Here is a 24,591-nt window from a genome sequence, read left to right as displayed (position 1 = left end):
TCGAAATTCGATTGTACAATTCAGTTGAGCCGGTGCTTCTCATCCATTTTACGATGGTGGCCGAGCTTTTTCTAGGTCACCGTGCCAAATTTTAGCGTAGTGTCGTTGTCGCATGCTTCACGTGACACCTTTCCTCTTTGTCAACTTCCTTACCCTCTCCGTCCAGTTATAAATATTTCAAATCGGGCGATATTTAGAAAAATGATTGTTGAGACTAAAACAAATCGATTACACCAGAAAATCAAAAAACTGAAAGAGGATCTGGCCAGAGAGAAGGAGCTGCGAAAGGAGGCTGAACGACAGTTGAAAGTTCTTCTGGACAAGCAGACAGGATCCTTGGAGATTGTAAGGGAATCTTTTAGTAGGCTTTTAGTAAGAATTTTCAGACAAAACCAGAGAATATCGGCCTCTTTATCACCCCGGAACCTCAAACTTCGCGGCGGCCGATAAAAGGTAATGATTTGGTTAAAAAGGTAGGCAGGCGCGTAGGCATGTAGGTATGTGTAGGTGCATAGGCAGGCAGGCACGCCGGCATGCACGTAGGCAGATGAGTAGGCAAAAAGGCAGATTGCAGACACATTGGTATATAGGGAGGCAGGCAAGTAGGCACGAAGGCATGTTGCAGGCACATAGGTAGGAGGCACGTAGGTACAAAAGCAGGCTGTAGACACATAGGTAGGCTTGCATGTAGGCAGATAAGTAGACAGAAAGGGAGGTTGCAGACACATAAGGTATATTGGTAGGCAGGAACGGAGGCACGAAGGTATGATACAGGTACACAGGTAGGCCGGTAACTAGGCACAAGAGTATAATTCATTCCTGTTTTCCGCCTACGTGCCTGCCTACTCTAATGGGCGCCTGAAAAAATCGCATCTGCCAAATTTTAACATTTTGGTGCAAAAAATTATTTAGTGTTTATAAATGTTTTTCTTGCGGGAAAAATATGGATCTTGGGATTAGTAATTCCCCGATATTTTTATAAAATATTAAATTTTTATTTACCTTTTCTCTTTTCCAGATAACTCTGCCAAACCTGCTAACTCTAAAACAATGAGCGAACTTCCAAGTATGCTTTATTCTACTCACGTGGTGTCAGAGTGTCTCATTTCGGTTTGATCTACGTAGATCTACAAAAAACGCAGGAGAAGAGATGCAGACTTCTCAACGATTTCACATGGTTAAGAACGTGCTGACGTCACATTTTTTTGAGCAAAAAATTCCCGCCTTTTTTGTAGATCAAATCGTATTGGGACAACCTGACACCACGTGGATCTACTCAAAACCCGCCTAAAACCTAAATTTCAGCACCCAATGAAGATACAAAGGCGACAGATATAGTTCTCGAGTACCTTGCCCATTTCTCCAAGATGATTGCAGAAAATAATTTATTGGAAATCCAGAATTGTTACTACGATCGACTGGAGACGGTCCAGAAGCAGTAAGTCTGAGGAATCCAAGTTAAAAAAACTAATTTGTAAGCTATTAAAACTTTCAGACTGCCTCCTTCATTCACATGGCCAGATGAGATCACTGTCAGAAAGTCTATAAGTCCTGAAAATCAAGACTTCATGGTTTTATACAAGGAATTAAAATACCGAAGACTGAATGCAGAAGCTCGTCAAAATAAGGATATGCTTGAAAACTATCAAAGTATATTTTCAATTCTACCAGGAAAGTTGAACCTGCCTGATTATTGGATTTTGGATATTATGGAGGAATATGTGTTCCAGATTCAGGTGAGCATCTGGATGATATCTTAGATCTAGATAACGATTTCCAGACTAGTATAATCTCAACTGAAAGCGTATCAAATAAGGATGCAGCTCTGAACACCCTAATCTCACTAGCTTCACAACCAGAAGCCAATCTCAAAACTCTGTCACTTCTCGGCCTTATTCGAATGCACATATTTCTTCAAGACCATCAAAGTACTTCACAAATCTTGGACCAAATGCCCCCAGAGATTCAGGGCACTGAAACAATGATAAGGGTTACATATCAAATTGGATTCGCCTATTTGATAATTGGAAGATTTGCGGAAAGTGTAGATCGCTTTTTGAAAGTATTGAGCAGCAGTGTTGAGCAGGTAACATTATATTACATTATTACATTTTTTCTACATAGAATTAAAATTATTGCAACTTCCAGGCAGAGAAATTTAAGATCAATGCTCTCCCATGCATAGCATATTGTATATCAAATAGCTCCAAAGAATTAGAAATTCCATCGGAAATTTCGAAGCATGTTGAGAGTACATATCCAAATCAAATGAAAGATTGGAAGGAGGCAAAAATTGAGACGTTTTTGAGCTTTTTTGCAGAATGGTAAGCCCTCAAAATTCGATTTTTTTTAGATGACAGCAAAAATATAGGCCGAAGCTTATAACGTAGGCCGAAATGTAGGCATAGGTTTTCGGTCAAAAAGTGTAGGCCTACATTTTTAAGCTTCAGCACTTAGGTTTATATTTTCAGCCGTAAAAGGTTGAGATTTTACAGCATAGGAATGGAAAATTAACTTCCCTGGGTTAAAACTTGGGCTTTAATTTTTAATTAAAAATTTAGGCTTAGTTTTTCAGGCTCCGTTTAGTAGTCTTAAGGCTTTATACTCATTGTTTCAGGAAACATTTAGAACAAAGCAAATTTTCAGCTCGTCATTCATCCCACAACTTCCCCGCAATAACAAACTGAGTCTACACTGGAAATCTCAAAACTTGAAGTCAATGGTATTCTATCTCCAACGCGTCACGACATGGAAACCCCTGAGAAATTTGAAGGGCCTCTTAAAAATTTGCCCTGTATTACCTTTGGAAGCTCGTGCAACTTCCTTGTTGCCTGTGTCCACTTCTTCAGATATCGATTATTTCTGCCAATACGATAGTTTCCTGAACCGTCTGGTCACCGTGAAACCATCTAAGCTCACAAAAATCTTCCAAGACTTTCCTGACGCAAATCGCCAGAAAACTCTTGTCTTCCTAATCATGAAGTATCACAAGATCCTACAGACTGTTCAGAAATCTGCGAAAATCGATGAGAAAATTGCGGACTTTGGCAGGAAGTTCATTGGTGTACTCGGTAAAGCTCATAAGAATCTGAAGATCGATCAGGAAGATGCGATGTGTTATATGAGAGAGGTGGCTAAGATTTCAATGGACGATGCTAATCGATTTGTGGAGAATCATTGTAGCTTATGATTAATGTGATTTATTATACCATATTAAAAATTCTTACAAATAAAATTTCAAATTAGTTTTACAGCTGTATTGAAATTGATCACAGCTAATTGAATTTTAGAACAATGTCCATTATTTTATTTATTTTCAGAAAATTTTTCAAGTCATTGATAAATGTGGGGAAAAAATGAAAAATCCTGGGAAAGGTATCAAAGATAAATACGAATGAGAAACGGCCTCTGGATAAAATTAATTGTTTAATTACTGAATTGTTAATTGCGGAGCTTATACTTAAAAAGCTGTCGGAATTGCCGAGCAGACCTGGTTTCAGAGCCTCCGACAACTTTAATGAAATAATCGATACAAATGTGTACACACGGGATATAGATAAAATCTGTTATTCCAAATAACTGATATTGGACTGATAACTGAATACGATGCCAAGAAAATTGAAAATTGCGAGTAGAGAACATGGCCTTCAAGCTGGAAAATTGGAAGCAACAGAGCTGTTAATACTGGAAGATATGAGAACATTGAGCTGATAAAAATCTGCAATAAAGAATTCAAAATGTACATAGCATAGAAATTGACAATGAATCTCACCTGAGAGATCAAATTGTTGAACATGCCACGATCATAAGCAGGAGGGGCACGTTCTTGTATATTTTGCACATAATGTGCCCAAATATCAAAGCTAAATATATAGCTCGCCAGCATTGATCCTACAATTACCGCAAGACTAGTGAATCCAATTTTGATTCCCGTCTCGTTCCAACCATCCTCAGTTGTATAGAATAGAGCTACATAGGTGACATTTTGTAAATTAAGCTTGAAGGTTTTTGCAATAGGGGCTTGAATAATAGAATCCACGTAAGAGTTTTGTGCCATTTTGTAGGAAACCGTCCATCCGCACACAATTCCTACTAGAAGCGCAAAAGTAATCCAATAAACGAAGGTTAGGTACGATTCGAAGTAGTAGAGGGTTGGACTGTAACGGAAACGGGGTTAAAAATTGGAAGTCCTAAAGTCTTAATAGATTACTGTAAGTTATTGTCCCATCGATAAAATCCGGCAACAAGACGCATGACGATTGTAGTAGCGAAAACCCCACAGTACACAGCTAAGAGTACTTGTAATATATTTGTCGGGATAAATTGAACGGCTGTGAAGATGTACATCACGTTTTTCTCGACGGCGATAATCTGTTAAGTGTTAAAAACTACTCCTATGGTGCCAAAATGACCGAATATCACAAGAAAACTTTTCAAAAATTTTGAAAATTTCTCAGTTTTTGGCACTCATACATACATACTCATACATGGAAGTCGACCAAAAAAAAATTTTTACCAACATTTTTTATACTGTAATTTTGTTTTGATTATTTGTATTAAAACGTTGTAGGGGTCGGAACATGCGACATTGCTTTGGATTTCCTAAAAAGCTCACATTTTTCAAAATCTTGGCTATTTGCCAAAACTTTGAACAGAAATTATAAAAATTTAAAATTTTTTAAATTTTTTGGAGTGTTTTATTAAGATATTCGGTCGTATTGTGTATTAAGACAAAATTTCAGAAAATGAAAAATTCGTAGGTTTCTATCTTACCGGGACTAGTAGCGCATGAAGGCCTGAAAACACGAGGTGGATGCTTATATGGAAATTCATGAAATTCCGGTATTTTATCTGAGTCACACCATTTGTGTAGAATATATTGATTGCAATAATAATTGAGTTAAAGAATATTGACAAAACGAAGGCTTTGGTACTGAATATCTGATGGAAACTTATTATAGCGGGCATTTTCAAATGAGGAATGAAGAGCGAGTGGCTCAAAAGTCGAGAAGAGTGCACAAGGCTTGTGATTAACTTGTGATATACTTTGATATTGAAAATGGGCGTGTGTAGACTAAGAAGGAAAATTAATTACTGGCTTGGAAAAATGTGGCGAGAGATAGAGATGAAACAAACCTAAATTCAGTTAGGTATTAAAAACTTTTGAAAAAAAAACAGGCCTAACTCCAATTGGTTAAACGGTAATCCGTTCGACCTCAATCTCCTCGTCATTTTCACACGAGCCACAGAAAAATCTATGGATTGCGCTTCGGTAGACACGGCTGGTGTACAAGCGAGCACCTGCAACGATGACTGGATATAAGGTCAATAGCATTGAAATGGATAGGTAGGCGATGTGTCCATCTAAATTAAAAATTGGAAGCACGAGAGCCAGTATGACGGGGAAGAATAGGAAGACAGCTGATATGAGGATCTGGAATTGTGCCTTGATCTATAGCAAAATAATGGGCAAAATGTTTTATAAAGAATATGTTAATGCTTTTTCCAAATTCAGCACTCATGATTTGCTCATCTAAATAGGAAATACACCAAAAAGAGTCTCAGCTACCACTCTAATCAGGAGTGTGCGGCAAATCTCAAAATTTGCCTAGCTAAGAAAATTCGGAAAATAAATTTTTCCAATATTTCCCGAGTACGACAACTCGACAAATTTGCCGTGTTTAACAAACTACGAAAAATATTACATATTTTCGAAAATGTTTTTGGAGTATAAAACTAAAAAATTCTTTACACAAAGCAGGTTTCTGAATAAGTTCCGTAGGGTGTGTCTGCTTAAACACCACAATAACTTAATTTTTGTGTCATTTTACAAAATTTTTGAGACAAAATTAATAGTTTTGGTCAAAATTGTATAGTGAAAGTTTTGATGTAATCGGCAAATATGGAATTTGCCGAGCTCGGCAAACGGAAAATTTAGCAAATTAACCGCGCACCCCTCGTTCTATAGAAATAATAAAATACGCAACGCCTCAAAAATTTCAAAACTAATATAGGATCACTAGTAGCAGATAAACCAATATAAGTAAAATTTAAAAAATTTACATTAGACCCCAGCAATATGAGAACATCGCGTCTGAAGTTAGGATATGCACTTGTGTTTTTCACTTTTTTTTGGGTTCCCCAAATTTGCCAATGCAACACAATGTAGGCCATCATTGCTATGCAAAGGGTTATCAAAAAGATGGATCCTGTTGCAATTCCCAGTACATTCAAGATGTCACCAGATTTGTAGAATAGTGCTGAATAGGTCACATTTTGAATGTCGACCCCGTAGGTTGCATTAAGAGGTGTTTGAATTACAAAATCAACGTATGGAGTGTGAGAAACTTGGTAGACGGAGAGACTCCAAAGTAGACCAATCATGAAGGCGAAACTGTTCCAGCATTTGATATGAAGAGAATATTTGAAATAATGGAATGTTGAGCTGGGAAATGATCGGATAAAAAACTAGTCCTACTCCACTTTTAATGAACTTACTGAACTACCATGTCCCAATGATAAAAACTGTAGATTAAACGTTGAATAGCAACGGTTCCGTATAGGCCAAAGTAGATTGAGAGCATCACTTGCATCCAGTTCTTTGAAACAAACTCGCGTGCCGAGAAGATATACAGTACATTTTTTTCGACACTGATAACCTGTTGGTAATACGTTTTAAAGAATACAACCTTACAACTGATGATTTAACTTACTGGATCAACGACGGCTTGTATGCAGGAAAACACGATACTGGTGTAGATGTGGGGGTTCACTAAACTTATGTACTTATTATCTCGCTCACTTTTTCTGATGGAAAAGTTGATTACTAGAGTGACCCCGTTCAGAATCACTGAGAAAGCAAGCACGATTGCTGTATACATGTAATAGTAGAAGATGACGAACATGATGGAGCACTAGAACGAGTTTGAATATAACAAAAAGGAGCGGCTGAAAATCGATGCGGCTTGTGATTAACTTGTGAAGTAATTGTTATGTGCAAGCAGAGTACGAGAGCGAGAGAAAGGACGAGAAGACAAAATTATGACATGCGTACATAGGAAGAGCCAAACAATCAGAAGCTCGGAAAGTTGTTGTTAATGAAGCGAAGGGAAAGCATGGATATATGTAGTTGAAAATAGGTTAGTGGCATGGTGGGGGGCTGCAAACAATTCTTTTTCGGCAAATCTGCAAAATGCCGGAATCGAAATTTTTGGGCAAACCGGCAAACCGGCAAATCGCCAAAATGCCGATTGCCGAAAGTTTCCAAAACTGGAAATTGCCGAAATTGCCGATTGCCGAAAGTTTTCAAAACCGGCAATTGCCGAAATTGCCGATTGCCAAAAATGCCTCATTGCCGGAAATTTTGAAAACCGGCAATTGCCAAAATTGCCGATTACCGGAAGTCAAAGCATGCATTTTACTATACAATTCTCTCTTTTCAAGCTCAAAATAATTTAAACCTTGAGGGACAGAACGTTTTTTGTTATAAAATGGGAAAAAAGGAAGTTGACATTTTTTCAATTTCCGAAATATGATTAAGTTTGAAAATTGCCTAAAATGTCCGGCAATCGGCAATTTCGGCCGTTGCCGGAATTACCGGTTGCCGCAAATTTAAATTTTTTCCAAAAGTGTTCCAAAATTGTCGATTGCATGAAATTTCCGATTGCTGCGCACCCCTCGTTTGTGAAGATCTTTCTAAAAGGGTATAGTTTTTTTTTAATTAAAAATAGTATTAATTTGCTTTTCGAAAATTTGGCAGTGTAGAAAACTTTTTTCTCGAAATTTTGTAAACCTAAACATTTTGGGGGGGGGGGGGGGGTTTCACTTATGTTATTTGATTCTATTGGACTATTCTGATAGTGAGTATAATTAGAAAAAAACCCTATTCTAAAAAATCTATTCAAAAAATGCATTTTGAAACTGAAATAGAAACTTTAACATTTACCACATTTTGCTTCAATCTTCCATTTTTTACTCCATTTTTAAGAAGGCTATCGAAACTGAAGCAAAAATAAAAAGTATATTCCGACAATTATGAAAACAGAGAGCTTCAATTGAAATTCGAAACAAACAATGAAGAAGAGGAGATGTCTCAAGGGTAAATGTGAACTTACATTTATCTTGTGATATTATTTTTTCGAAAATATGGAGTTGATGATTTGTGTGGGTGTGCAGTTATGAAGAGCCGAAAATAAATTACTTTTTACTTTTAGTGACGTTAGGAATTACTCATTAGCTACAAATCATGAAAATTAGTAATAATGGGATAAAAATAAAGATACCTCGCACATGACTCTGGGCAAAAATAGGGGTAATTGCTTTCAGGGGGCATTCTCAACAATCTCAAAAGGTGAATTTTAAAAATCTTAGATGAGCAAATGTTTTAATTGTGTACTAAATAAGAATACGACTTTTAATGGAACCACAATTGTTTCAGCCCCGTAAACCTCCAATCAATAGTGACATGAATCCATCCGACCAACGTCATAAAGGTTGGTGATGGCGAAAGTTGGTACATATAATTTCTACGTCACAGCATCTTGACTGTTTTTTTCCCACAGAGAAAGTGGCCTGTGAGCCTGTAGAGAGAAGTGAGAGATACATACACAGACAATGCCATTGCCTCTTACCTCTCCTGCGAGGCAGAGATGTGCGACTGGCTGATTTTTTCGGCTGTCGGCTGGCGCCGCCAGCCGAAAATCCTCAATTTCTTGGCTGTCGGCTGGCGCTGCCAGCCGACTGAGCTTTATGGTTGAGTTTTGTCGCTGAACTGTATTTTTGCAGGTTGTTTTCTTAAAGTGTTTCGGAGCGATTAAGCATACTTTTAGTACAAAAACAAGGTATAGCAATATATTTAATCACTTTATCCAACAAAAATAACCACATCGGCTTACTTTTTCCATATATAAAACTTGCCACTAGTGTTCAAAAATATCAAAAATCAGTTAATTTTTATTTAAACCGCCAGCCGAAAACTCTAACACAAAGGTCGGCTGGCTGCCCCAGCCGACAGCCGCACATCCCTGCTGCGAGCGAGTAACATCTAGCATATGAGCCCTGACAACAGCTTTAGAGCTCAAAAAATCTGATGCATGCAGACAACAATTCGTGTGTGGGGGAAAAACTGTCAAGATGTTATGACGTAGAACTTGTATGTGCCAACTATTCTACTGCCCCCTGGGAGTGTGGGACGACCTAGAGTACTAATGATTCCAAAAACTTTAGATCTCGTTTATAGGTGAGGCCGAGCCAGTGGGAAAGTGTTAAAAACTACTCATATGGTGCCAAAATGACAGAATATCATAATAAAAGTTTTCGAAAAAACATTTGAAAATTTTTTATTTACTCTCAAAAAGAGGCAATTACTCATTTTTTTTGCCACTCATAACTTTGAAAGCCGACCGAATATAAAAGTTTTTCCTAAATTTTTTATGTTTTAATTTTTTAAATTATTTGTATAAAAACATTGTAGGGGTCAAAACATGCGACATTGCATTGGCAACTTGTCACAACTTTGACCTGAAATTTCGAAAAATATGAATTTTTTTGGATTGTTTTATTATTACATTCGGTCATTTTGAATCATTATAAATGTATTTAGACAAAATCCCCACTGGCGCTACTTCACCTTTAAAAGTCTGAGTATACATAGATAGGCATAAGTTACCTTGAAAAGTTCTTATAATTATAAAACTTTATTGAAGAAAAAACAAATAAAAATTAGCTCAACATCTTCTTCTGCAATTTCAGCAAAAACCGGGAAAGCCTGGGATGTGGGCACTTTAGCTGTCCTGTTGGCTCCGGGTACTTTGCCCAACACTCCACGAGTTTTCGATCACATTCACATAATTGATTACTGCACTCGTGAGCTAAGACTGGATGATCAGATGCCTCACTTAGTGTATCACAGTGAATAGTTTGATTTTGACATTTCCAGGAGTAAATTGGAAAGTATTCAAATGGAGTTGTCCAGCATGTTTTTTTGAGATCAAGGTCTTCATAGCATTTGTCATGGTTAGCACAGCATCTATAAAATTAGGTATATATGAAAATGAAAACATGAAGAACCTAAATTATTACTCGTCAATATCATCTAAAATGTCTCCACTACCTCCAATTCCACAATAACACCCGTAGCCGTTGTAAATCTGGGAATTCAAAATTGTAAACAAATTTTAGAACTTTAAAAATTTCTCACCCAAGCATCATGGTGCGTCATACAACGTGTCATAAATTGGATTTCGAGTACAAAAGTATTCAGAGTTTCTGGCAGCAAAAACCCCAAAACAAGTGGAAAAAGGAACATGCCTAATTGGTTTTCGAACAAAATGATAACAATCGTTGGCAGGTATCATTATCATTCAAATGCAAATGTTTGAAACGAAAAACATCGCAGATAGCATTGGAAAACAAACAATGTGATAGATGTTTTTTTTTCCAATTTTCAAGTGCTAAAAAATTATTTGCACCTATTTAGCATTGCCAAAAACAGTGTAGAATGAAAAATTTTCCAAAATCTGAAGTTTAAAAATTCATATTTGAAATTAAACTACATATAAGTTTGTTAATTAAAAATCCGAACATTTTGAAATAAAGCTGACCAGGAATGTTAAATTAATCAACTGAAAACATTTGAGAGCGCACTGAGACTATGAAATTATTTTCAAAGAAACCTGAAATCCATAAATATTTTTATATATTTGACAACTATTCGGAGGTTATTATATATTTCTGATGTTGCCCTTTGACAGTTCCTTGTCGACCTGAGTTCAGAATCAAAGCTCAACAAGATCATGTGCGCAACTCGTGTAAATATAGCTCGCTTCTGATTAAATTGTTGATAAAAATTAGAGGAAATAGTGACAAAGAGTCATACATATAACTAATATGAATAACAAAACGTGAAGGAAAATTGAATAATAATTGTGAAATATACGGGCCGGATCAAACCACCAAAAGTGTTGAACTTTCCGCTAACGAGCGCAAAAAAAAAGAATAAAAAGAAAGGGGCTTGAATTTGAAAGTTTGGAAAAATGTATGTAGTTACCTATAAAATCTATAAAAATAGGAACATACTCTGGTAATTATATCAACCTGTATCGGTAGTGCAAAACTTTTAGAATTCAATTTTTTTTTTGAATTTTAAAAATGTATTCGAATCTCCGCCAATAGATGTATTAGTTACATAAAACGCATTTTTAACGATGCGTTTTCATATACTGAAAATTCAAAATTTTTTGATATGTCTCCACCCAAGTTACTATAGCAGCAGGTACGTTATTTAAAGTTGTGCTGGGAGAATTTCCCAAACCCAAGCCCCGTTACTAATAATTCACCGATCATGATCTCCACTATCACAATTTTCTCAGTCACATCACTGAAACTGTATGTATGTATGTGAAAACAGTTATTACATTCGAAATCTGCAACAGGGAGAACAAGTCTCGTTCAAAATTGTGTAAAGTGGGCGGCGTGTTCTCGGTCTCCTTGACAAGGTCAGGGGGCGACGCGCCGCGCGCAACGGGTTTTTGAGTGATTCTGATGATTAGGAATTCTAGAATTTCTAGACGATAGCTGAAACTGACTGCTTTTAGTACTCTGTTCGTTTTTTTTTAATGCAATTCAATAATTGGTCTTTACCAACTTGAAAATTTTTTTCTACCTGAAAAATGGTTTTGTTTTTGTATAATATGATCAATTCTCAGAATTTTTGTATTCTAGTAATTTTTCACACCAGGAACTTTTGTTTTCCCATGAAAACCAGAGCCTAACATTAAGCCTAAGCCTGAACCTAGAAGTAAGCCCCAGCCTAAGCCCAAGCCTAATGTAAGCCTAAACCTAAGCCTGAGCTTCATTGAAAAATTAAAAAAAAACGCTGTAAACCCAAGCCTAAATAGCGTCAGTGGCAAGCGTTAGCTCTGACGCCAAGCCTAATAGTAAGCATAAGCTTTAGACTAAGCCTAAGCCTTTTCCTAAGCCTAAGCCTGAGCCTAAGCCTAAGCTCAAGCCTAAGCCTAACCCTAAGCCTAAACATAAACTTAAGCCCAGATCTAAGCCAAAGCCAAAGCCTAAGCCTAAGCCTAAGCCTATGCCTAAACACAAACCGGGGGATACAAAGTTTTACAGTTTCACCTGTCTATTTTTTTCATACTGGAAAAATGTTAAAACCCTCTTTTCACAATTTTTCCATTGTAGTTCAAGACTTCATCTGGTTCAAAACACAGTAAACTGATAAAACTGATAAGTTCTAACCATTTGACCCTGTCCAGGCTGGCGCCATATGTAGTTTGAACATAGTTGATATCATATCATCTTCTTTTTTTTTCATAAACTGGGTGGTCTATGTGACTGTTGAACTTTTGATATAAAACTAGACTTTTGGACATTTAAAAAATGTTTGTAAAGTTCTGGAAATACCTTTTCACTTGAATAAATCGTCGTGTGTAGTATTTTTCTGAAAAAAAAACACGGATTTTTTGTACACCAGGAGCTACAAAAATCTAAGATTATTTTAAGCAAAGACACGTGAATTTGAAAAATTTTGATGCCTGAAATTTATAAAACTCATTGTCAGTTCAAACATATTGTGTTGCTGCTTCTGAAACAAATTACCCTCAATTAAAAAAAAATATTTCCAGTTCCACTATAATTTTTCTCTACAAAAAAATCATATTCATCTTCCCATCACCTTCTCTGCCATTTTTGATCTATGAATATCTGCCACTCACACCTCCTCCGCCAATAGCCGTATATTTTACGAACAGCGTGACCTTCTCTATCTGAAAAGCGGCGAGAAAAACTTGCTAGCTTCTGGTTTACAACGATTACTGCGGGTAAAATTCAAGAGGCAAGAAAAATATCGAGACTTGATACATTGAATTTTGTAATAGTTGAGTAACACGGTTTTTTATCTTATATTTACTGTTTCTTTTCAATTTTAAACTAAAAAATCTGTCTTGCAGAATACTACGATTTCAAATGTTTTCTTTTTAATTTAATATTTTTTGGCATTTTTTTTGTGGAAAAAATAGAACCTCGAACTAAAACTATTACTTGAAAGTTTCCGAATTATAATTTTCAAACATCTAACCTTCACATATACGCGTCTATGACGTCGACCAATCAGCGAGCCGCGATCGGCGTGGACAACGTTCCTGATTGGTCAGACGGCTAGTATAGCATGTGTTTTTAGTTTTTTCCGAAATTTACAAAAATATTTCCTTACAAAAGAAATTGAGAAAATTCTGCAAAAATTATAAAAAGTACCTGGAAAGAATTTACGACAAATTGAAAATTTTTAAACTAAAATAAAAAAAAATATATAATCGATTAAAGAAAAAAACGTTCGACTGACAGCCGGGAACCTGTGCCTGCGTAGCCTGCCTAGGCAGCCATGGTAGGTATACCAGCTAACATAACTCAAGGTCAGTTGATACTAGTTTGGCATGAAACTTTTGAAATATTGTATTTTGTTTTTGAAACCTACAACTTTTAAACAACGACATATTACTTTAATACAAATTTAGATCAAAACTCAGATAAAACTAGTATAAAACGTAAATCTAAATTTATATATTTTCTACTTTTTCTACTTTCCTATTTTTTAAATTTTTCTTTCCTAACTTATTTTTCATTCACATTTTTCGAAATAAAAACCTCCTAATGAACCATAACTGTGAAAAAAAACTAGTGAAGGTCAATGAGAGATAATCGGGAAATTCAAAAGGATATTTCCGGTCTCTCTTGACACTTTTCCCTCTTTTTCATGTCAATTGGCTAAGGTCGTTTCGTTTTTGAGAAAGACAATTAAAGAATGGAGAATGGAAGAATAAACGGGAAAAAGAGGCGAAAAGTGGTTTTGAAAGTGTCCATAAAAAGATTAAAGATTGTGGAAACGACGGTTGTCTGGGTGGGAAGTGGCACAGTTTTTCGATTTTTGACAGTTTTTGGTATTGGTAGCTCATTAAAGTTTATAATTTTTTTTTGGAAAGTTTTATTCTAGTTCCTCAAAAAGAATTAAAGAATAAATTGGCTTGAAATTTGGATCAATTTAGTTTTGAATTTCCAGCAAAAATTGTTAGAAATTTAGAAATTTTTTAATGTGTTCCTGTTACTTAAATTTCCCGCTAAAATTTGAAAATTATACAATTTTTAAAGTTTGCACCATTGCTTGAAAACATTTAATATCAATTTGTTTCCCCGACAAATAAAAATTAGAAAAAAAAAAATTAATTTCAAACTCCTGCAATATAGTTTAAAAACAAAGAGTTTCCGCAAAATTTTCTAAAATTTAAAGTTTTCCATTTTCCGTAAAAATTGTTCTTAATAGTTAAAATTTTAATTTCGCGCAATTTTTTCAAAGAAAAACCAAAAATTGAATTTCCAGTTTTTTTTGTTGGAAAATTCAATTATGCTCATAAGTTTGAAAACATTGAATTTAAATTCTAGTAACAAATACTGATAAAAAAATTACCGCCAAAATCAAAAATTTACCAAAAATTTAAACGTACATATAAATTTTGGCTCCAAATTTATCTAGCAAAAGAGTTTGAAACTATTTAAAATATATTGAATTCCAATATTTTATAATTCCAAAAATTATGATTCAAAAAATCAACAAAAACAGTTCGCTGAACAAAACTTAAACATACACTTCCCAAAAAGACAACAAACAAAACCAGTGTCCACTAATCAGTCAGTGAACAAAATGAACAAAGAATGGAAATTGACATATGGAAAACGAGAAACTAAACATATATGTATGTACGAAAATCACGGATGCGTCACAAATTGGATTCGGTGACGTTGGCGACAAAAGTCAAACACATCCGTTTTTTCGTTCGTACTTTGATGATTTTTAATTTTTTTTACTCTTAAAAATTTTCAAGAATTCGAATTTACGTTTTTTCTAAAAACAATTCCCAACAGAAATTAACATGCTTTTCGACCAATCACTGGAGTAGAGGGGCGTGGCTAACGTTGCTGATTGGTCAATAGAGGGCGCGTTTTTTTGGATTATTTTTTATTTTTCATGCGACCTGTAAGAATCAACAATTCACTAGTTCAAATCTCTTGTATTTTCCAAAAATAATTCCGCAAAAAAATAAATCTCCATTTTATTTCAAAAGTTCAAAAACACTTTTCAAAGTACCACTAGACTCTCGCATTGTACCTCAAAAATCTCCATATGTCAAAACAAGCCCCCCAAAAAAATGACGAATTCCTTCTGTCAACTGACCAATCCTCAGGGTGACCACTTCAAAAAAAAACCTAAGGAAAAGTGCAAAAAACGAGATTTTACAGAAATCTGAAGAAGTCTGAAGTTGAAATGAAGTCCACTTAAACCCACGTTCAATTGTGGAGGTGGTGGACAGGAATGTCCATTTTTGTAATGAGAGGCTGAAAATGAGAAGTATAAAAGTTCGAATCAGGAACATATTTACCCAGTTGAGCGGTTTTTTCTAAGTTAGTGTTTTTGCAAAACGAATTTTCAAGGATTACTGTAGGTTTTGGCAAATTGATGTCTGGCTAACTTTGGTTTTGGAAATAGGCCTAGGGGACTAGATTTTGGTCCATGGCTTATAGGCTCTAGCTTAAGCTCGAACGTGGGCTTAGGTTTCCCATCAAGGTTTACATACTGTTGGGCCGCCAGTATTAGGCACAGGTAGAACTAGGCTTAGGCTTAAAAATAGAGAAAAACTTAAGCTAATGCGGACCAAGTCTCAGGCGATTTAGGTTTAAGCTAACACTTAAGTTCAGATGCAGGTGTACGGCCAGGCTTAAGTTTTGATATGAAAGATTTTCTTCGCAAATTATCTAGTCAACCTACTTTTGATAAAATATCCCAAAGGATATAGACATCTTTTCGTCAAATTTGCAGTGACGTAGTAGAAGTAATTGTCGAGATTAGGCGTAAAAAGTATGGAGATAATATTATCTTTACTTGAAATTTTCGGATTTTTTTTGGCATTAAATTTTAATTCCCTTAACCAAGTTGAATTAAAATTTTTCCGTAGGGCCTAAAAATTTGGTCGGCTGACATATTGACAGTCTGTCATAAGCTAGGTTCCTAGGCAAGGAGTGCCTGCCTGTTAGGTTTTATTTTATATTTAAGTTTTCAAATGGATCCGTTTCACCAGAATTGACAGATACTCGAATTTTTTTACTAAAAATTAAACTTGATTCCAAAACAATTTGCCCATATTATGATTCACTCGAAGTCTTTCTTTACGGCGCTACGTCGGAGTTTTGGCAATATGAATTTGAAAAAAAAAATCCAAATAACAATCAACCGTTCAAAAAAAATGTGTAAGCCACCCGTTTCCAGGAAAAACCTCTTTTAAAAACCTAAATCTCGACGCCAGGCGTCTACGTCATGAGAAGTTTGGCGATTTGTGTCCATGTTTCCGACTTAGATATATCTTTTTTGTCTGTTGCTGTTGCTGCTGTGATGATGTGATGATCTAGATACTGATCTGTTATACTAACAATTTACATGGTTTTCCGCCTGTTTTTAGTGTGGTTTTTGGTGATTTTGGGGATTTTTGTATGAACATGTTTGATGCTTAAATTTGCAAAATCAGATGACTTTTTGAAGGTTTAATAACAAACATTTTTTTGGGTATAAAACTGATATCGTAGCGAAGTTTTGTTGCAAAAATAGGTAGAGACTAATTTTTGGACTAGCCATTTTACGAGTTAGTTTTAAGCCTTAACGTTTATATATACGATTAAATTTCTGATCTCTATCCGCATCCTAAATCAGTTCTTTGTACCGTATCACTTCCAAACATGTGATCGGTTCTTGTAAACTAATAAGGCACGTGTGTAACTGATCACTATATTTGAAAAAGGCCTTGCAAAAAATGTATGAATTTGTTTCTCTGATCGGAGTGTTTTATGTACCCTTCTGATTTTTTTGATCTTGTTATTAAAGTTGTAGGCTTAGGCTTAGGCTTCGGCTTAGGTTTAGACTTAGGCTTAGGTTTAGGTTTAGGCTTAGGCGTAGACTTAAGCTTAGGCTCAGACTTAGGCTTATGCGTGGGCTTGGCGTCAGTGACGCTATTTAGGCTTGGGTTTATTAGACTTGGACTTAGACTTAGAGCGATGCTTAGGCTTATTCTTAGACATAGGCTTAAACTTAGGCTTAGTCTTAGGCTTAGTCTTAGGTTTAGGCCTAGATTTTGGCCTAGACTGAGGACCCCTGAAAATTTATCCGAAAATCCAACCTTCAAAAGACCAGCTGGTTTCTATTCTGTTGATGTTTATTGAAAATAGTGGCGATTTCATCCGGCTCATCCAGCTAGCAAAAGCGAAGCCTAATATAGAGAACTGTTTAAAAATTGTAATGTCGGAGAATTTGACTGAATTTGGATAAAATGAACAAATGATCTTTGAAATCAAGGCCCAAACTTTTCCTATAACGTAGTATATCAGCTGATTCTCCTTCAAATTTGGATCCTCATGGTTATTTTCTCCTATATTCTCATTTTTCGGTGTGAGTGACCAAAGTAGTTCTCGGTGTTCTCAACCAGTGTTATTATAATTCAATTTCACCTACACACAGATACTGGTTCCTCCTCTACTGTTGGCTTCTCACCAACAATAAAGTAACAGAATGCTTTTTGTGTTGTTGTTCTAGTAGTATAAAGAAACTCGATTCCCCTCCCCCTCCCCACCTCCTTCATCTCAATTACCAATTCTTTTCACTTTCTGATTTCATTTTTTTCGTGATTTTCTAAACGTTCGGGTGTCCCATCATTTAATTTGCATAAGTCCTGCTGACCTTCAAGCTTTTTTGGTTGGATCTAGAATCTAATTGGCAAAACTTTGGCGTTTTCATTTCAGACAAAAATTGTGATCTTAAAATTCAATCACTTGATCTGAAAACTACTTCCAAAATATTTTAATTTCCTCGTCAAATTATGACTATAGCACTTGAACTTTTTATGTTTTTTTTTCTTTTCCATAACAGAAACCGGATTTAAAAAATTAATTTTCAGGCCATCAAAATCACAAATCATAACTCAAATCACAAGTGGATAGAAGGGACTTTAAATAGGTCAGAAAGGCAAGAAATTTTCAAATAGAATTTTTTCTTAACTTTTTATTTTAATTACAAATTTTCAGACATGAAATCAGTCAAAAAGACGCATGATGTGTCGGATAACACGTGGTTTGTGCGGATAATTCATTGGTTTTTCCAGAAATGTTCAGCTGTTATTTGGTCAGTTCCAAAAAGTTTGAAATTAGATGAAAATTCAATAAAAATACATAAGAATGAAAATACCTGCCTACAGTTTCAAAAAACGTGTAAACTGATAATACCTTTTGCTCATTTTTTTGTTTTAATTTCGGTATACTTTTAGTAGAGTTAGGCTTTGGATTTGTCTAAGGTCTAGGATCAAGTCGATTGCCTTAGGCTTGGGTTTAGGCTAAGACTGAGGATTAGGCTTAGACTTAATTTAAGGCTTAGATCTTTAGCAAAAGCGGTAGGCAGAAACAAAGGGATAAGGCATCGAGGGTGTCGGTTTTTCGATTAAAAAATCGACAAACGAGCATTTTTAGATTTTTAGATTTTTGAAAAAACGAATAAGGCACAGATCGGCATGCGCCTTGCTTTATTTATTCTTTTAAAATTCAAATTGTACTGTTATTAAATTTTATCAAGTTAAATAAAAAAATTTAGAAAGAAAAATCATGTTCCTAGATATCACGAAAGATTCACAAATTCTTGGTAAAAAGCAAAAAAAAAACGAACAAAAATCAAGATTTTCCAAAAAACAAAAAAACAAAAAAACAAAAAAGTGTCAAAGTGTCACTAGGATGTCTTTAACGCAACACAACAACACCCTATACAGGGAGAGGGGAGACACCGAGCAAGTGGGAAGACTGCGGGTCACTGTACTTCGGCCGATAGACCGTATAGATCTGACTATAGATAAAAAATATTTTTATGACCCCCAACAGACTCCCAAAAAAACTATAACTAAAAATATTATAGCTATTGTCCATGGACCTGCATCATTCTTACCATAATGCTCACATTAGTGTTATCGCTGAAAATCCCATTTACAAGAATGCAGAATGATATCAGTGATTTCACACCGTTTGGTGCAAGATCTAGAGTGGAATTAGAGGTAATAACTTTCCGCAGTATTCAAAAATGACTATAAATTTCTAGAAGTACCGAAAGTTTTTCAACAATCACGGAGAACCCAAGGCTATCTATGCGTTCATCACCTCTAAAGTTGGGGATAACATGCTCGGAATCTCCCAATTGAATGATACCGTTCATGTTTTGGATACGATTTCACGAGATTTCTACCTAAAAACTTCACAAGGTCCCAAGAATTTCGAGGAGTACTGTAGCGGCTTCTGCTTACTCAATGAGCCAGTCAAACATTTTTACGTAAGGTTTTGCGATTTTTTTTTTGAATAAAAAGGTTTTTTTCTGAAACTAAAAAATTATTTTTAGAGTGGAATGCTAATTTCCGGCCAACATGGAACAGACTTCAGCCATTTGGATTTGGGGTACCCTATCACTACAGTACTCGGAACAAAATTGTACATGGACCCCAACTTTTTTGGTGTGAAAGTCACTACTAGTAATAATAAAGTGGAAAGTATTGCGGATGGAAATACCAAGCTTTTTGGAGATCATACGGTAGGCTAAATTTCGTGGAGTATTTCAAAGCAATAAAAAAAATTGCAGAAGCAAGAACCAAATAATATTCGAGAAGTGTCCTTGGTTGTTCTACAATTCCGATCTGAACTAGGAGATGAGGTTACTCCAGAAGACTTGAGAAATTACGAGCATCAAATTTTGGATTACATTCATGAGTTGGCTATCTAACAATAGAATACTGACTAAGCTGTTAAAAATTTCAGTGAATATCAATCGGAGCACATCAACGTCTACATCCTCACAGATTCTTATATCACCGAGGAAATTGTCAGAGCTGGGCTTACTCTGTTACCGTTCTTGGTAATTGGGTTTACTATCATGGCAGTGTTCTCATCAATTACCTTTGTAGTCAGTGCTTATTATACGAAGCAGTTGAATTTTTATAAGGCGAGTTATTTTTCTGAGTATGCAAAGCATAATCATATCTGGTCGTAACTAAAATAAGTTGTTTTTAAATGTAATTGAAATTTGACTTTTGAATTTTCAAAACATGCTTGAAAATTTTGAAACAAAAACTTACCTGCTGGGTCTCTGCTGTTGCCATTTTTTTCAGAATGAAGTTGATTCAATTTTGACATAAATTCAAATGTAAAAAAAAGGGCTACTCAACTTTTCAGTATAGGAAATGCGCTGGCAGTTATCACAGAAATAGACTATTGACCAACAATGTCTCTAGCAAAATTGCTTACTTTTTTCAGCCAATCCTTGCTGTAATGGCTTGCGTCTGCCCCTTCATGGCTTGCGGAGCAAGTCTTGGAGCAATGTTCTTCATCGGTTTCCGATTCGGCTCTATTCTCTGTGTGACACCATTCCTGGTACTCGCTATTGGAGTTGACGACTCGTATCTGATGGCTAATGCATGGCAGAGAATTACATGTCATCGGAGGAAACATGCCCGGTAATTAGCTATAAAGTTTAACATTATTAATTTAAAAAATTAAATTTAAAGATTCGAAAGTGTAAATGTGGAATTGAAGAACAGAATAACTGAAATGTTTATTGAAACTGGACCATCTATTACAATTACGACAATCACTAATGCATTGGCTTTTGGAATTGGTGCAACAACTCCGGCTGCTGAAATTCAACTTTTCAGTATAGGAAATGCGCTGGCAGTTATCACAGACTTTGTGTTCACAGTGAGTTGAAACGGTTAAATTGAGCCCCAAGACCAAAAACTGTTCCTTAATTCCAGATAACCTTCTATGGAGCCCTGATGGCCGTTGTCGGTCGCTACGAGATCGAACAAGAGCTCAAAACGCAGAAACCTCTTCCAGAGTCCGAATCTCCATCGGAAACTAGCTCCACTGGATCTATGAGATCTTCCGAGCTGGACGATTGCAAATTCCGTCGGATGATCGCAAATGTCTGTAAATTTTTGACAAACACATGGGTTTGTTCAGTGGTTCTGGGGCTTTTGGCAGTTTATTGGTACATTTGTATTGTTGGAACAGTTAATATAAAATCCGAGTTGAGTCCAAATAAACTGTTCTTAGCGGAAAGCAATATTGTGGAGGTGAGCCCTTAATGTTTAGAATGTTGAATTTATCACTGGATTTTTAGATTTTCAAACAACGAAAGTCGCATATAATCCCATACTACTCTGCTTGTTGGGTTCTAGTTGAAAACCCTGGTGATATCAATAATCCTAATCAAAGAGCGAAACTGGAGGAGTTAATCGAATCGTTTGAAGCTCTGCCATCAGCAAATGGTAGATACTCTACAAAATTCTGGTTGCGAGACTACGAAGATTTCCTGAAACAATCCGAAGAAATTGATTTGCCAATGGAAGAAGAAGAGGATGAGGAACTGGCAATTCAGTTTACTGTGAATGGGAGTCAAGTGGTCACTCCATCACAACCATTCGGACAGGGGAATGAGTTGAGGCAGTTTTTGGAATGGCCAGAGTTCTCGTTCTGGAAGGGATTTATTCAGGTTGGTGAATTGAAATTTGTGAAAAAACTAGAATGTCTTTGGATTATGGGAAGTCAGAACCTGATAGTAAGCCCAGAAAAATTAAGCCGACGCCCATGAAATGCTTCAGAAATTAGGTTTCGCCTTATGCAATGTTGTAGAAGTTGGGCCAATCACAATCATGGAAATGAAGTCTATAGGCTCTACAAACGCCCAAGAATCAGCCCTAGGCCTTCCTAGAAACTAAAACTATTCTCATTGAAATTAAGCCTAGGCCTATAGAATGTGAAGTGACTGAACTTGTGATTTTGCGCCTAGGCGCATTTAATGCCTCAGAAATCAGGCCTGTGCACTTGCAGTGCCCAAGAAAACTAGTCTAGACTTATTCCGTCCGCCCTGGAAATTTTTGTTATTTTTTGCGAAAGGGTGACCCGAATCTGGTTGTCCCGGTAAAGGTGGAGATATATTTGAGATTTTGAAAATTGCGAGAAAAACCTTAAGACCTAATTAGTTATGTTTCAGGTCAACGAATCCACGTATCAAATGTCAAAATTCTTGGTCACCACGGCCTACCACGGGTCCGACCTTGTGGACTGGTCCAATCGCGCCAAGCTCCTCAATGAGTGGAGATCAGTGGCGGATCAAGACAAATTCAAGTCCCTTAATGTGACCGTATACGAGGAGGATGCAAAGTTCTTGGACTTGATCGAAACAATGTCCCCAGTCGCCATTCAATCAGCCCTCTGGACATTTGCCTCAATGTTTCTTGTGGCAGCACTCTTTATTTCCCATCCTCCAACACTTTTCGTCGCCACCTTTTCCATTCTCTCTACTTCATTGGGAGTTTTCGGTATAATGTCATGGTGGGGTGCGGATCTAGATCCAATTATGATGTCAGCTACAGTAATGTCAATTGGTTTCTCAGTTGACATACCTTCCCATGTCAGTTATCACTTCTACCAGACAGCTAAGGACACTTCAGATATTCGGAGAAGGCTTCAGATGACGATTGAAGCAGTCGGATTCCCGATCTTCGAAGCATCGTTATCCACGTCGCTGTGTGTGATGTCACTTTTCTTTGTCGATTTGAATATGGCGCAGGTACAACGAAATTGATGCGTTTTCTGATTTTCACTCAAAATTTTTGTTTCCAGATTTTCGCAAAATGTATGCTTCTCGTTGTAGTAATTGGAATGGTTCACGGAATGCTCGTGATGCCTGTAATATTTGCACTTTTGGATACAGTACCCCGGAAGCTAAAACCAAGAAAGCAACATTTGGCGTCGACAGTCACTGTGGTCACCGTGGTGCCGTGAAACATTTTAATAATTTCTAGAATATTGTATATGTAAATAATTGTTCTCCGATTTCGAGTCTAGTTTCTCATGTTACGGGTTAACCTTATTCTCTGTCTCTCTGTCTCGGTTTATAATTTGACTATTGAAAAATAAATTTCCTTCAAAAAAGTTAATAGACTATATCGTGTGAGGTGTGTGTCAGGGCTGTTGCAAAAAAAAATTCGAAAAAAAAAACAAAAAACAGAAAACTTTTGTTTGAAATTTGGTCCAAAAAAATATCAACTTTTGATTTTAAATGGGGCAAAACGCAATTTTTGCATAAAATATTAAAAATTTAACGAACGGAAGGATTTGTGTCTTTCCTTTTTATGTTTTGCTGAGTCAGTGTTGTAATTTATTTTTTGGTTATTTTTGGTTATTTAGGTCCCAAAAAACCAAAAAAAAACTTTGCAAGATCAATTTTCCCAAAAAAACAAAGAACCAAAATGTCTATTTTCCCAGAAAACCAACAAAAAAAAAACAAAAAAACCGACATCCCCGGTGTGCGTCTCTTCAGCCAATAAATAGTGCTCTAGAGCATTATCGATTGCATATCGAGTCACATCGTCTCATTTAGAGCGTTGCCGACACACCTGTTTTGCCGCGACCTTTGGAGTAGGTATTTATTTTGAATTTGTCACGGTTTTCTTTTTGGGTCATTGTTTTAATTTTTAGCTTATCATTTAGTTTTTCAGCTAAAAACTAGTTACTTAACTTCCAGAGCTGCAATAATATGGAAATAGAGTTCCAGAATATACTGATATTTTGTTATTTTTTCTGACAAGTGGTCAGGGTCTAATTCAGATCGCATTACTTTTTTTCTAGATACCTAAATCTATCGAAAAAAAATTTTCAGAGAACCACATTTTCAGAAAATTCTGGAATTCGACCCGTTCTCCTACTCCACTTCAACCAAAATTATTCCAATTTCTAAAAGTATCTCTCCCCCTTAGGCAAAATGGTTTGTGTCTCAAGTGATGCTCTCAAAAAGCACCAAAAAAAAAAGAAATGAGAAGTGGGCGGAGGGTGAAGGGGGATATCGCACCCAATTTGTTTCAATTTTCCCCCCATTTTTCATCTTTTTTCACACTTTTTTTCCACACACACACACACACACACACACACACACACACATCTAATTTTGCAACGTTTCACACATCATCTGTCAAACATCAAGAAATGAGATGGGGTGTAAGAATGAAGACAAAAAATATAATTAACTTGAGAGAAGACTTAGGAATTTTGTGATGACACATGGATCTATGTATCCTCTTGTTGTTTCTTCTTACTCCATATTTTTACCGAATTGTTTTTGGTAGAATGCGTCATTTTTTGCATGATCTGAATATTAATTTTATGGTTTGTTTTCTTTTGGACCAGAAATTGAATATCTTACGGGTGGACTTGAGAATCGGCGCAAGTTTCGGACCATGTTCCCAGACTGTTTTTGCAAAATTTTATGGGAAAATTAGTTAATTTTTATAAACCCACCCGTTAGCATTTTTTTCTTAGAAAATAACAAAATCCCGCCAAAACAATTGCTAAAAAATTTAAAGTTCTCCAAAATAAATTATCTGGAAACATTTTAATTTCCAGCCAATTTCACTCAACTTTTTTATGGAAATTAATTTTAATTTTTTTTTCAGCTAAATC

General features: G+C 36.0%; 5 protein-coding genes and 1 non-coding gene across 8 annotated transcripts; 3 read left to right on the top strand and 3 right to left on the bottom strand.

Annotated features, from left to right (window-relative positions):
• Positions 1 to 197: 197 nt before the first annotated feature.
• C03H5.5 (TPR_REGION domain-containing protein) lies at positions 198 to 3,247 on the top strand. The gene is made up of 8 exons (NM_061320.5): positions 198 to 345; positions 387 to 453; positions 1,019 to 1,066; positions 1,306 to 1,438; positions 1,496 to 1,736; positions 1,781 to 2,086; positions 2,149 to 2,324; positions 2,647 to 3,247. Exons 1-8 carry the CDS (start codon positions 202 to 204, stop codon positions 3,188 to 3,190), a joined length of 1,659 nt encoding a protein of 552 aa, NP_493721.2. The 5' UTR covers positions 198 to 201; the 3' UTR covers positions 3,191 to 3,247.
• A 52-nt stretch (positions 3,248 to 3,299) lies between these two features.
• C03H5.7 (Seven TM Receptor) lies at positions 3,300 to 5,321 on the bottom strand (the record flags this gene model as incomplete). Of its 2 annotated transcripts, none has more annotated exons than NM_061319.8 (4): positions 3,300 to 3,718; positions 3,773 to 4,157; positions 4,211 to 4,371; positions 4,774 to 5,321. In NM_061319.8, the coding sequence occupies 4 exons, from the start codon at positions 4,966 to 4,968 to the stop codon at positions 3,515 to 3,517; spliced, it is 945 nt and encodes a 314-aa protein (NP_493720.2). The 2 variants fall into 2 exon arrangements, with proteins under 2 accessions (NP_493720.2, NP_001300493.1); NM_001313564.3 differs by having other exon boundaries at positions 3,515 to 3,718; positions 4,774 to 4,833.
• Positions 5,195 to 6,905, bottom strand: C03H5.9 (Serpentine Receptor, class T; the record flags this gene model as incomplete). Its single annotated transcript, NM_001267081.1, has 4 exons — positions 5,195 to 5,434; positions 6,064 to 6,445; positions 6,499 to 6,659; positions 6,714 to 6,905. 4 exons carry the CDS (start codon positions 6,903 to 6,905, stop codon positions 5,195 to 5,197), a joined length of 975 nt encoding a protein of 324 aa, NP_001254010.1.
• Positions 6,906 to 9,720: 2,815 nt separating this feature from the next.
• C03H5.4 (Phospholipase A2) lies at positions 9,721 to 10,306 on the bottom strand (the record flags this gene model as incomplete). 2 transcript variants are annotated; one of them, NR_132577.1, is made up of 3 exons in its annotated part: positions 9,721 to 10,027; positions 10,069 to 10,148; positions 10,199 to 10,306. NR_132577.1 is itself a non-coding variant. In NM_061318.3 (3 exons), 3 exons carry the CDS (start codon positions 10,304 to 10,306, stop codon positions 9,721 to 9,723), a joined length of 483 nt encoding a protein of 160 aa, NP_493719.3. The 2 variants fall into 2 exon arrangements, 1 of the variants encoding a protein (NP_493719.3); NM_061318.3 differs by having other exon boundaries at positions 10,081 to 10,148.
• A 6,631-nt stretch (positions 10,307 to 16,937) lies between these two features.
• Positions 16,938 to 17,023, top strand: C03H5.8. Its single transcript, NR_050803.1, has one exon. It is a non-coding gene; the product is annotated as an Unclassified non-coding RNA C03H5.8 (non-coding RNA).
• Positions 17,024 to 18,002: 979 nt separating this feature from the next.
• ptr-3 (SSD domain-containing protein) lies at positions 18,003 to 23,072 on the top strand. The gene is made up of 13 exons (NM_061317.7): positions 18,003 to 18,070; positions 18,130 to 18,226; positions 19,004 to 19,139; positions 19,184 to 19,411; positions 19,478 to 19,666; positions 19,715 to 19,842; positions 19,891 to 20,074; positions 20,386 to 20,585; positions 20,637 to 20,826; positions 20,883 to 21,203; positions 21,251 to 21,622; positions 22,124 to 22,702; positions 22,756 to 23,072. The coding sequence occupies exons 2-13, from the start codon at positions 18,132 to 18,134 to the stop codon at positions 22,915 to 22,917; spliced, it is 2,784 nt and encodes a 927-aa protein (NP_493718.2). The 5' UTR covers positions 18,003 to 18,070; positions 18,130 to 18,131; the 3' UTR covers positions 22,918 to 23,072.
• Positions 23,073 to 24,591: the final 1,519 nt, after the last annotated feature.

The sequence above is a fragment of the Caenorhabditis elegans genome, chromosome II, assembly GCF_000002985.6.
Source record: "Caenorhabditis elegans chromosome II".
NCBI lineage: Eukaryota > Metazoa > Nematoda > Chromadorea > Rhabditida > Rhabditidae > Caenorhabditis > Caenorhabditis elegans.
Note: the sequence above shows the minus strand (reverse complement) of the source record. Positions and strands in the feature narration are given on the sequence as shown.